Source organism: Rana temporaria, chromosome 6, assembly GCF_905171775.1.
Source record: "Rana temporaria chromosome 6, aRanTem1.1, whole genome shotgun sequence".
NCBI classification, from domain to species: domain Eukaryota; kingdom Metazoa; phylum Chordata; class Amphibia; order Anura; family Ranidae; genus Rana; species Rana temporaria.
Genome location: NC_053494.1, coordinates 18,154,962 through 18,168,304, shown reverse-complemented (window position 1 = coordinate 18,168,304; position 13,343 = coordinate 18,154,962). Strand labels below are relative to the sequence as shown.

The 13,343-nt window shown below is 48.9% G+C and overlaps 1 protein-coding gene across 1 annotated transcript in view; it reads left to right on the top strand.

Annotated features, from left to right (window-relative positions):
* PDIA2 (protein disulfide isomerase family A member 2) overlaps positions 1-13,343 on the top strand; it is a 35,577-nt gene that overhangs the window by 15,941 nt on the left and 6,293 nt on the right. The window contains exons 5-9 of the mRNA XM_040356366.1: positions 25-138; positions 2,633-2,758; positions 5,602-5,796; positions 7,990-8,110; positions 12,950-13,131. Coding sequence (XP_040212300.1) covers positions 25-138; positions 2,633-2,758; positions 5,602-5,796; positions 7,990-8,110; positions 12,950-13,131 — 738 coding nt within the window. The remainder of the gene's footprint in view (positions 1-24; positions 139-2,632; positions 2,759-5,601; positions 5,797-7,989; positions 8,111-12,949; positions 13,132-13,343) is intronic.

Sequence of the window (13,343 nt, the reverse complement as noted above, 5' to 3'; positions counted from 1 at the left end):
TAATAAAATCCTTTGTTCTTTTAGGCTGGTGAGAAATATGAATATAAGTTGGACGAGGACCTCGGCTTGGACAAGGATGAGCTCTTTCGATTTCTAATGGCGAACAGCATAGGCCCGGTCATAGAATACAATGAACAGGTGTGTATTCTCTGATTCTATATCACTTCTAGATCCATCCAGTCCTTCCCAAACCCGCTGACACCCCCTGCCTGAGACTTCTTGGGTAGAACGTTGATTGTCAGGGATTAATCCTGCTGGCCAATCTCTTGTGTATATCCTTACCATAGGTGTGCGCAGCCTATTGCATTAAGGTGTGCACCCCATGGGGCAGATCCACATACATTTGCGTGGGCGCAGCGTATGTGAGATACGCTACGCCGCTGTAACTTACTTTGCAAATCTTTGAATCCTGAAAGAATTTGCGCCGTAAGTTACGGCGGCGTAGTGTATCTCTCGCGGCGGAATTCAAATTTGGCGAGTAGGGGACGTGTTTCATTTAAATGAAGCGCGTCCCCGCGCCGAACGAACTGCGCATGCCCCTTCCGTCAAAACTCCCAGGGTGCATTGCTCCAAATGACGTCGCAAGGATTGTTTTCGACGTGAACGTAAATGGGGTCCAGCCCCATTCACGGACGACTTACGCAAACGACGTAAAAGTTTCAAAATTAGATGCGGGAACGACGGCCATACTTAACATTGAGTACGCCACCAGATAGCAGCTTTAACTATACGCCGGAAAAAGCCGAACGGAAACGACGTAAAAGGATGCGACGGCTGCTCGTACGTTCGCGGATCGTCAGAAATAGCTAATTTGCATACTCGACGCGGATTACGATCGTGAACGCCACCCAGCGGCCGCCGGAAAATTGCATCTTAGATCCGACAGTGTACTAAGGCGTACGCCTGTCGGATCTAACACAGATGCCGTCGTATCTTGTTTGGTGAATACCAAAACAAAGATACGACGCGCAAAATTTGAAATTACGCGGCGTATCAACAGATACGCCGGCGTAATTTCTTTGAAGATCTGCCCCCATATATATATATTGCGCACACAGACCCAGATTCACAGAGAGCAAGGCGCACATTACGCCGCCGTAGAGCACACACCGTACGCCACGCCAACGTAGCGCGGAGAGGCAAGCATTGCATTCAGCAAGCCAGTGCTCCCAACGCTGCGCCAGAGTGGCGTGGGTTTCGAAGGCACACGCCGGCGTAGGTGGAAGTGGGTGTGACCCCATGCAAATTATGGGCCGAGCTCCAGACAGGTACGTATCACGAACTGCGCATGCGCCGTGACGTGGACGCATACACAGCAACCCCCCTGCGCCTGCTCACAACCACGCCGGCACAACTGCCTAAGCTACGTCGGATCACCGCGTACGCCGTGAACCTAACCTACGCCCAGCCAGACACACGTCCAACGCACAATACGCCGGCTTGTGTTCCCTGGTGCAGACCTGTGCATGTCTGTTGCCGGGTTGCACCTCATTTATGGGGAATAACTTTACGCCGGAGGTACAACTTACACGCATCTCGCGTAGCATGCGCCGGGCACACGCACGTTCGTGAATCGGCGTATTTTCCTCATTTCCCTCATTTCCATGGCTAATCAATGGGAGCAGCCCCATGTGTCCAGCCCATATGTGCGCCCACCCTACGCCGGCGTGTGCAAGCTACGTTGGCGGGGTGTAGCCTGTTTTAAGGCGCATGTTGGTTCGTGGGTCTGCCGCACACATACGCCGGGGGATATTGGCACTTACGAAGGCGTAACGTGTTATACGTCGGCGTAAGTGCTTTGTGAATCTGGGCCACAGTATATATATATATATATATAGCAGTTGACGGTGTCAGGAAAGCAGAGGTTGGTGTCAGTAGAGCAGAGATTAGCGTTAATGCCGCGTACACACGATCGGAAATTCCGACCGTATGTATGCAATTACGACGCGCAAAAAAAAACCACACATGCTCTGAATCAGTTCGGAATCATTGAACTTCATTTTTCTCGGCTCGTTGTAGTGTTGTAGTCACCGCGTTCTTGACAGTCAGAATTTTGTGTGACCGTGTGTATGCAACACAAGTTTGAGCCAAAGTTCAGTCGGAAAAAAATCCACCGGAATTTTTGATCGTGTGTACGCGGCATTAGTATTTATTTATTTTTTTTATAAACTGAGCACGCCATCAGATGGAAAAAGGGGACGTCGGCGGGGTGGCGTCAGATATGAAGCCTCACGCACAGCGTCCAGCGTGCATGCAATACCTCATGTGGCCAGAAGTGGGGGCGCCGGAGAGACCAGGGAATACGCGGAGACCGTTCGGATGCAGTCGGAAACACTCGGGAACTGGGTATTTCCAAGTGTTTCCGAACGGCTCCGAGTGTCACCGGCGCCCCCGCACCTCTGTTTGTGAGACAACACTTGCAAACCGAGTCAGGATTAAAAAATAAATAAAAAAAGCTTATATTGCAAAGCGCTCGTTAACCGCGTTACTCGCTATCCGAGGTTCCACCGTATATTCAGATAATTAGCTCCATGCCATATAGAAAAGAAGCTCAGCCAGTGAATAGATATAAAATACACCTGTGACCAATAAAGAACAAGGATCACTCGCATTTTCCTCTTTTTTCCAACAGACATCAGAAAGAATTTTTGCAGCCAAGATCCCCAACCACCTACTGCTATTCATCAATAAGACGGAAGAGTCACAGCGCCAGCTGCTGGAGAATTTCGGTGGTGCAGCCGCTGAATTCAAAGGGAAGGTGAGATATTCAATAATCCAGCAGGCCTACAATAAAAAGATATCATGAGAAGTAATGATAATAACAAAGGTCATTGGGTCCCTGCCAAAGGATGTCTATTGTCCTTCATATTTTTCCTGAGCTTCACACGACCAGTTCAACCCCCATAGATACGTCGGAGCATCTGCGCGTTCCCAGGGCACTCAAAAATGCATTCACTGGGGTAGATTCAGAGAGCAATTGCGTCTGGGTAACCATAGTTACGCAGCGCAATTGCTTACTTGCGCCGGCGTATCGAATGCTCCTGATTCAGGAACCTCGATACGCCGACTGCAGCCTAAGATATGCCTGGCATAAGGCTCTTATGCCGTCGTATCGTAGGCTGCATTCTTACGATGGCCGCTAGGTGGCGTTCCCGTAGTGGTCAGCGTAGAGTATGCAAATTGCATACTAACGCCGATTCACAACCGTACGCGCGCCCTGCGTACGCAGTTTACGTCGTTTGCGTACGTCGGTTTTTGCGTAAAGGCTGCCCATGCTATTAGCAGGGGCAACCAATGCTACGTATACCCGTCGTTCCCGCGTCGCGTTTTAGAAAAATGACGTTGTTTGCGTAAGTGAATCGTGAATGGCGCTGGACGCCATTCACGTTCACTTTGAAGCAAATGACGTCCCTGCGACGTCATTTACCGCAATGCACGTCGGGAAAGTTTCCCGACGGAGCTTGCGCACTACGTTCGGCGCGGGAACGCGCCTAATTTAAATGATTTACGCCCCCTATGGGAACATTTAAATTGCGCGCTCTTACGCCGGGCATTTTTCAGGAGCGCCCACGCAATTTACGGAGCTGCTGCTCCGTGAATCAAGCGTATCGCAGGAAATTTACGGAGGCGCAGCGGCAAAACGGTGCGCTGCGCCTCCATAAGAAATGGGCAAATGTACCTGAATCTACCCCATTGATATTAAACTATTCACTTCAGCCCCGGAGGATTTGGCCGCCCAATGACCGGGCCGTTTTTCGCGAATTCGGCACTGCGTCGCTTTAACTGACAATTGCGCAGTTGTGCGACGTTGTACCCAAAACAAAATTGGCATCCTTTTTCCCCCAGAAATAGAGATTTCTTTTGGTGGTATTTGATCACCTCTGCGTTTTTTATTTTTTGCGCTATAAACAAAAATAGAGCGACAATTTTGAAAAAAAAAGCAATATTTTTTACTTTTTGCTATAAATAAATATCCCCCAAAAAAATATATATAAAAAAACATTTTTTTCCCTCAGTTTAGGCCGATACGTATTCTTCTACATATTTTTGGCAAAAAAAATCGCGTCGCGTTTTAGAAAAATTACGTCGTTTGCGTAAGTGAATCGTGAATGGCGCTGGACGCCATTCACGTTCACTTTGAAGCAAATGACGTCCCTGCGACGTCATTTACCGCAATGCACGTCGGGAAAGTTTCCCGACGGAGCTTGCGCACTACGTTCGGCGCGGGAACGCGCCTAATTTAAATGATTTACGCCCCCTATGGGAACATTTAAATTGCGCGCTCTTACGCCGGGCATTTTTCAGGAGCGCCCACGCAATTTACGGAGCTGCTGCTCCGTGAATCAAGCGTATCGCAGGAAATTTACGGAGGCGCAGCGGCAAAACGGTGCGCTGCGCCTCCGTAAGAAATGGGCAAATGTACCTGAATCTACCCCATTGATTTTAAACTATTCACTTCAGCCCCGGAGGATTTGGCCGCCCAATGACCGGGCCATTTTTTGCGATTCGGCACTGCGTCGCTTTAACTGACAATTGCGCAGTTGTGCGACGTTGTACCCAAAACAAAATTGGCATCCTTTTTCCCCCACAAATAGAGATTTCTTTTGGTGGTATTTGATCACCTCTGCGTTTTTTATTTTTTGCGCTATAAACAAAAATAGAGCGACAATTTTGAAAAAAAAAGCAATATTTTTTACTTTTTGCTATAAATAAATATCCCCCAAAAAAATATATATAAAAAAACATTTTTTTCCCTCAGTTTAGGCCGATACGTATTCTTCTACATATTTTTGGCAAAAAAAATCGCAACAAGCGTATATATTGATTGGTTTGATTTGTAATGTCAGTTACCCCCACCCCCTTTTTTTATAACTTTATATATATATATATATATATATATATATATATATATATATATATATATATATATATATATATATATATATATATATATTGTAAGGGGCCCAGAGGTCCCCAGGGCCCTGGATGGTTACCCCCCTTTTTTATAATTTTTATATATATATATATATATTTTTCTTTTTTTTCTTTTTATTAAAGGGCCCAGAGGTCCCCAGGGCCCCGAATGGCAACCCCACTTTTTTTTATATATATATTATATTTTTTTTTATGTCTTTTTTTTTTTTTTTCTTTTTATTAAAGGGCCCAGAGGTCCCCAGGGCCCTGGATAGTTACCCTCCCTTTTTTATAATTTTTTTATACCCAGGGCCCCAGATGGTTACCCCCCTTTTTTATAATTTTTATATTATATATATATTTTTTTTTTTGTAAGGGGCCCAGAGGTCCCCAGGACAACCCCCCAATTTGTGCCCCCCCCCTTCTCAATTAGCGGCAGCCCCCCGATTCTCAATTTGAGGCGGCAGCACCCCCCCTTGGTTTTCTGCTCCAAGAAGCGGCCCATGCCTGAAGCTGTGTAAAAGAAGAGGAGGCCCCATAATTCCTGATGGCGGCCCTGGATGCAGCAGTGAGTCAGTGTTACGTATGGGAAGTCCCCTCCCCCTCTGCTCCACACATTCTTGGTAGTGGATCCCGTGTTCTGTTTGTGTAACTTTATTAATGTCTTCTTCTTCTTCTTCCTCTCAGATCCTTTTTGTCTCCATTGACTCGTCTGGCCCTCATGCTGGGGTTCTAGAATACTTTGGACTCCAAAACAGCGACATCCCAACAATCCGCTTCATCAACATCGACCTGGTGAAAAAATACGCCTTCAAGGGAGAGAAAATAACAACAGAGGCCGTGAGGGAATTCTGCCAGGGGGTCCTGGATGGGAAAATCAAGGTGCCAAAGTTATTTGTTTTTTTTATCAGAAAAACAGAGCATCCTGGGAAACTGATACCTCTGCTGCTGGCTCGTGATATCTCAGTACTGCTTCCCTGAACTTCCTGTTCTGATAGGAAAGAGATACCAATGAACAGTTTCAGGGCCAGATTCTCGTAGATCGGCGTATACTTGTGCGGGCGTAACGTATCAATTTACGTTACGCCTCCGCAACTTAGACGGGCAAGTGCTGTATTCTCAAAGCTCTTGCTCCGTATGTTGCGGCGGCGTAGCGTAAATAGGCCGGCGTAAGCCCGCCTAATTCAAATTTGGAACAGGGGGGCGTGTTTTATGTAAATAACTTGTGACCTGACGTGATTGACGATTGCCGTCCGTGGAATTTCCCAGTGTGCATTGCTCCAAAGTACGCCGCAAGGACGTATTGCTTTCGACGTGAACGTCAATTACGTCCAGCCCCATTCACGGACGACTTACGCAAACGACGTAAAATATTCAAAATTTGACGCGGGAACGACGTCCATACTTAACATTACTAGTCCAACTATTTGATGGAATAACTTTACGCCTGAAAATGCCTTACGTAAACGGCGTATCTTTACTGCGACGGGCGCACGTACGTTCGTGAATCGGCGTATCTAGTGATTTACATATTCTACGCCGAACTCAATGGAAGCGCCACCTAGCGGCCAGCCTAATTATTGCACCCTAAGTTACAAAGGCGCAGGCCGTCGTATCTTAGATAGGTTTAAGTGTATCTCAGTTTGAGAATACACTTAAACTTAGGACGGCGTAGATTCCGAGTTAGGTCGGCGTATCTACTGATACCCCGGCCTAGCTCTCTCTGAATCTAGCTATAAGAGTGTAAGTGGGAAGTGCAGACAATGATGCATTCAATGAGGTTTATTCTTGTACTGGTCAGACTGAATTCTGATTGGGTGTCGGTGCTTTGGGTTATTGCTTTTGCGCTACAGGTATTTATGAAATCTTAATCTGCTGCTGCACCCCTTGTGCTATCTATACACTTGCCAATTTTGTTAACAGTTTTGGTCCTCAAGATGTGACACCCCACGCAACTAGTGAAGAACTACAAGTCCCAGCATGAACCTGTGAAATCTATGGGGTCACATCCTTAGATCTCAGGGGTTCATGCTGAAACTTGTAGTCCTTTGGGTTGGGGGGGTCACACCCTTATATATCAGGGGTTCATGCTGAAACTTGTAGTCCTTTGATTTGGGGCGGTCACATCCTTAGATCTCAGGGGTTCATGCTGGGACTTGTAGTCCTTTGATTTGGGGCGGTCACAGCCTTAGATCTCAGGGTTTCATGCTGGGACTTGTAATCCTTTGATTTAGGGGGGTCACATCTTTAGATCTCAGGGGTTCATGCTGGGACTTGTAGTCCTTTTATTTAGGGGAGTCACAGCCTTAGGTCTCATGGGTTCATGCTGGGACTTGTAGTCCTTTTATTTAGGGGGGTCACATCTTTAGATCTCAGGGGTTCATGCTGGGACTTGTAGTCCTTTTATTTAGGGGGGGGTCACATCCTTAGATCTCAGGGGTTCATGTTGGGACTTGTAGTCCTTCGATTTTAAGGGTGAGTCACATCCTCAGATTTCAGGGGTTCATGCTGGGACCTGTAGTCCTTCACTTTTGGGGGATGTGACCGCCCCCAAAAGTGAAGGACTACAGGTCCCAGCATGAAAACCTCAGTGCTGAAGATGTGACAACCCCCCCATAAAGTTATAAAGGTATCAAAAATCCTGTTTTTGGGGGTGTCCCTGAATGGCAGTTTGGAAATGTGGTCACCCTCGTCTGTCCCCTTTGTTATCACTGAGAGTAAAAGTGAAAAAAAAAATCACCAGGACAGGAAGAGAGAGGAAATCTACCAATGGGGACACTAGTTCTGGTGATAACAAGGGATTCCCTCACTTTAGGGGTATTTCCTCTCACTTCCTGTTATGCTTATGGAACAGGAAGTAAAGAGAAATCTCCTCGAAATGGGAAAAAAAAAAAGCCCTAGGAGGGGTTATAGTCCTATCCATTGCTATATCCTATTGGAAGAGAGGTGAGACGGGGTGAAAAAGGGCATCTAGAAGGTGTCCAGCAATGGATGTAGTAAACACCTGATATGTTACACCCCCCACATGTACAATAAATGACCCGTGTATATTATTATGTTACATTGAACACACAGCAAAATCTGATGAGCGAGGAGCTGCCGGAAGATTGGGACAAGAAACCCGTCAAGGTCCTTGTGGGCACCAATTTTGAAGACATCGCCTACGACGAGACCAAGAACGTGTTTGTAGAATTCTGTAAGTATTCAGAAAGTTTTGCAGCAAAGTGGGGCGCGATTTTCTTACAAAGTTACCTGGCGACATCCTCAACATCATTTGATTTCGTTCAACTCTAACAAAAATGTTGCAGATAATCCTTATGGACACTAGATGGCACACTCGAGGCATCCATTGCTCAGAATCGTCTTCAATTGTATTTTCACCTTTTTGCAGTCGAATTGGGAAAACATCTACTTTAGATTTGTTACAAACAGTGGGGTGGATTCAGGTAGGGGCGTGCACTACTACGGAGGCGCAGCGTACCGTTTTTACGCTACGCCTCCGTAAATTACCTGCGCTACGCTTCATTCACGAAGCAGTAGCTCCGTAATTTGCGTGTGCGCTCCGGAAAACTGCCCGGCGTAAGCGCGCGTAATTTAAATGATCCCGTAGGGGTCGTGGATCATTTAAATTAGGTGCGTTCCCGCGCCGAACGTAGTGCGCATGCTCCATCGGGAAACTTTCCCGACGTGCATTGCGGTAAATGACGTCGCAAGGACGTCATTTGCTTCAACGTGAACGTAAATGGCGTCCAGCACCATTCACTTACGCAAACGACGTAATTTTTAAAAATTGCGACGCGGGAACGACGGGTATACTTAGCATTGGCTGCCCCTGCTAATAGCAGGAGCAGCCTTACGCAGAACCCGACGAACGCAAACAACGTAAAATGCGAACGCAGGGCGCGCGTACGGTTGTGAATCGGCGTGAGTATGCAATTTGCATACTCTACGCTGACCACTACGGGAACGCCACCTAGCGGCCATCGTAAGAATGCAGCGTACGATACGACGGCATAAGGCCTTATGCCAGTCATATCTTAGGCTGCAGTCGGCGTATCGACCTTTCTGAATCAGGAGCAGTCGATACGCCGGTGCAACTAAGCAATTGCGCTGCGTATCTATGGATACGCAGACGCAATTGCTTACTGAATCTACCCCAGTATTCCCTTTCACAGAGCAAATCTTTAAAAAAAACGGAAAAAAAAATTGCTGCTTTCATTTTTTAGATATTCTTTTTCTGGAACTTCCAGCAAGGAAAAATCCTGCTTAGTTCTTTTTGTTTGGGGGGCTGTGGAGCTGTTTGCTATAATTAACCCTATCTGTGCTATACGGGGAGATATCATCTCATCAGTTGTACTAGATTTGAACACTGTGGCCCAGATTCACAGAGAGCAAGGCGCACATTACTCCGCCGCCGTAGAGCAAACAGTGTACGCCACACCAACGTAGCACGGAGAGGCAAGCATTACATTCAGCAAGCCAGTGCTCCCAACGCTGCGCCAGCATGGCGTGGGTTTCGAAGGCGCCAGTCGGCGTAGGTGGAAGTGGGCGTGACCCCATTCAAATGAGGCGTGACCCCATGCAAATGATGGACCGAGCGCCAGACAGGAACGTATCACGAACTGCGCATGCGCCGTGACGTGGACGCATGCACAGCACCCCCCTGCGCCTGCTCACAACCACGCCGGCACAACTGCCTAAGCTACACAGGATCACCGCGTACGCCGTGAACATAACGTACGCCCAGCCAGACACACGTCCAACGCACAATACGCCGGCTTGTGTTCCCTGGTGCAGACCTGTGCATGTTTGTTGCCGGATTGCACCTCATTTATGGGGAATAACTTTACGCCAGGCGTACAACTTACGCGGATCTCGCGTAGCATGCGCCAGGCACACGCACATTCATGAATCGGTGTATTTCCCTCATTTGCATGTCTGAATGGATAATCAATGGGAGCAGCACAAGCGCCCAGCCCATATGTGCGCCAACCCTACGCCGTTGTGTGAAAGCTACGTCGGCGGGGTGCAGGGTTGGACTGGCCATCGGGACTACCGGGAGTTTCCCGGTGGGCCGATGGCTCAGTGGGCCAGTTGTCACTCAGGGGCGTCGGGAGGGGGTGGCTAAAGCCCCGAATGGGTCCCCAAAAAGCCCGGAGTCCGCCCTGAGTGTAAACATCCAGACCAGTGATGATTGGTGGGCAAGCGGGGGCGTGCGGCCGCAGTGAGAGTGGAGCTGTCAAAACGATGTCGGGGATGGGCGGGGCCAATATGCGGGGGCACCCCCATCATCAGTGCTTGGATGTGACAGCTCCACTCTCACTGCAGCAGCAAGCCCGATACCAATGTGCGGGGCCCCTTTCCTCCAGTACATTTGCAAACACTGCCTGTATACACTCTGACAGTTAGAATGTATACAGGCAGTGTTTGCTATGTACTGGACGAAGGGGGCCCCGCACATCGGTATCGGGTCATGCGGCTGCAGAGTCTGACTGCTGGCTGGGGAGGAAGGTGGTGGCCGCACCCGTTGCCACTACTGCAAGTAGGGTGGAGTGCACTGTGCAGGGTGACAACAGTGAACCCGTTGAACATCCTGCCTGTGTGTCCTCTCCCGTGTAACTCCTCCTCCTTCCCCCCCACAGCCGCTCTCATCCATACAATAGAAGACTGTCCGAGCAGAAGTTGCTGTTAAAAAGTTAAAAAGCCTGTGATTGGTTGCTAGGGGCAGTCCTAGCAACCAATCGTCTGTCTGTAAAAGTTGAACAGCTCCCGCCTTCTGCTTGGACGCTTCGCATCCTCTGAGTGTCTTCTCCCTGCTGTGTAAGGTAAGGGAGGGGGCACTGACATAAAGGGAGCTGTGTTTTGTTGCAAAGGATACCAAAAAGAAGGGGACTGTGTGAGGAGGGGGGGGGTCAGTGTTTGTGTGAGGAGGGGAGGGGGGTCAGTGTTTGTGTAAGGAGGGGGGTCAGTGTTTGTGTAAGGAGGGGGGGGGTCAGTGTTTGTGTAAGGGGGGGGGCAGTGTTTGTGTAAGGAGGGGGGTCAGTGTTTGTGTGAGGAGGGGGGTCAGTGTTTGTGTGAGGAGGGGGGTCAGTGTTTGTGTAAGGAGGGGGGTCAGTGTTTGTGTGAGGAGGGGGGTCAGTGTTTGTGTGAGGAGGGGGTCAGTGTTTGTGTAAGGAGGGGGGGGTCAGTGTTTGTGTAAGGAGGGGGGGTCAGTGTTTGTGTAAGGGGGGGGGGCAGTGTTTGTGTAAGGAGGGGGGGTCAGTGTTTGTGTAAGGAGGGGGGGTCAGTGTTTGTGTGAGGAGGGGGGGGGGTCAGTGTTTGTGTAAGGAGGGGGGTCAGTGTTTGTGTAAGGAGGGGGGGACAGTGTTTGTGTAAGGAGGGGGGGTCAGTGTTTGTGTGAGGAGGGGGGGGGGTCAGTGTTTGTGTAAGGAGGGGGGTCAGTGTTTGTGTAAGGAGGGGGGGACAGTGTTTGTGTAAGGAGGGGGGGTCAGTGTTTGTGTAAGGAGGGGGGGTCAGTGTTTGTGTAAGGAGGGGGGTCAGTGTTTGTGTGAGGAGGGGGGTCAGTGTTTGTGTGAGGAGGGGGGGGGGGGTCAGTGTTTGTGTGAGGAGGGGGGTCAGTGTTTGTGTGAGGAGGGGGGTCAGTGTTTGTGTGAGGAGGGGGGTCAGTGTTTGTGTAAGGAGGGGGGGTCAGTGTTTGTGTAAGGAGGGGGGGTCAGTGTTTGTGTAAGGGGGGGGGCAGTGTTTGTGTAAGGAGGGGGGGTCAGTGTTTGTGTAAGGAGGGGGGTCAGTGTTTGTGTGAGATGGGGGGGGTCAGTGTTTGTGTAAGGAGGGGGGTCAGTGTTTGTGTAAGGAGGGGGGTCAGTGTTTGTGTAAGGAGGGGGGGACAGTGTTTGTGTAAGGAGGGGGGGTCAGTGTTTGTGTAAGGAGGGGGGGACAGTGTTTGTGTAAGGAGGGGGGGACAGTGTTTGTGTAAGGAGGGGGGGTCAGTGTTTGTGTAAGGAGGGGGGGGTCAGTGTTTGTGTGAGGAGGGGAGGGGGGTCAGTGTTTGTGTAAGGAGGGGGGGGGTCAGTGTTTGTGTAAGGGGGGGGGCAGTGTTTGTGTAAGGAGGGGGGGTCAGTGTTTGTGTAAGGAGGGGGGTCAGTGTTTGTGTGAGGAGGGGGGGGGGGTCAGTGTTTGTGTAAGGAGGGGGGTCAGTGTTTGTGTAAGGAGGGGGGGACAGTGTTTGTGTAAGGAGGGGGGGTCAGTGTTTGTGTAAGGAGGGGGGGGTCAGTGTTTGTGTAAGGAGGGGGGGGTCAGTGTTTGTGTAAGGAGGGGGGTCAGTGTTTGTGTGAGGAGGGGGGGGGGTCAGTGTTTGTGTAAGGAGGGGGGGTCAGTGTTTGTGTAAGGAGGGGGGTCAGTGTTTGTGTAAGGAGGGGGGTCAGTGTTTGTGTAAGGAGGGGGGGGGCAGTGTTTGTGTAAGGAGGGGGGGTCAGTGTTTGTGTAAGGAGGGGGGTCAGTGTTTGTGTAAGGAGGGGGGGGGACAGTGTTTGTTTCAGGAGGGGGGTCAGTGTATGTGTCTGATTTTTTTTTTTTAATATGCAGCTGGGGGGGGGGGTAAATGCACTGCCGCTGGTCATAGTAACTGATTTATTAGACCCTTTCACACTGAGCCGCCCATAGCGTCGGCGGTAAAACGCCGCTATTTTTACCGCCGACAATTGCGTATAGTTTTTGTGTGTGTGCAAAAATTAAGTGGGCCGGTCTGGATGAAGTCCAGGGCCAAATTTTTGTCCCAGTCCACCCCTGGCGGGGTGTAGCCTGTTTTTAGGAGCGTATTGGTTTGTTGGCGTAACGTGTTATACATAAGTGCTTTGTGAATCTGGGCCTGTCTGTCTTAGCAAAGGGTTAAAGGTTTATTGGATGAGCTTCTCAAATGTATATTTACTTCCCCAGCCTTTCTGTTCAGCCCTCCTTCCTTATCATTTTATTGAACTGCATTTGAAGACAGACTATTGATATGCTCCTCTAATTGGCCAACCCTTGTAATTCTTTTCAGATGCCCCTTGGTGCACTCACTGTAAAGAGCTGGAACCGGTCTGGGAGGAACTGGCAGAGAAGTACAAAGATCACCCAAACATAATCATTGCTAAGATGGACGGCACAGCCAATGAGATCGATGGGATGAGGGTGAGAGGATATCCCAACCTGAGGTTTTTCCCTGCTGGACCAGGACGCAAGGTGAGACTCTGATAATAAAATGCTAACTTATTCTCTCTAGCCAAAAGAGGAAAAACGATTACTCAAAAAAACATAACCAAGGGTCGGACTTTGTAGGCAGGACAACAATAGAAATATCAAAAATAATATTTATTACAAAAAATAAAAATAGAACAATACAGTGTTCAAAGGTAAAAAAAATATACAAGATATTAAATGTATGAGTTGTATCC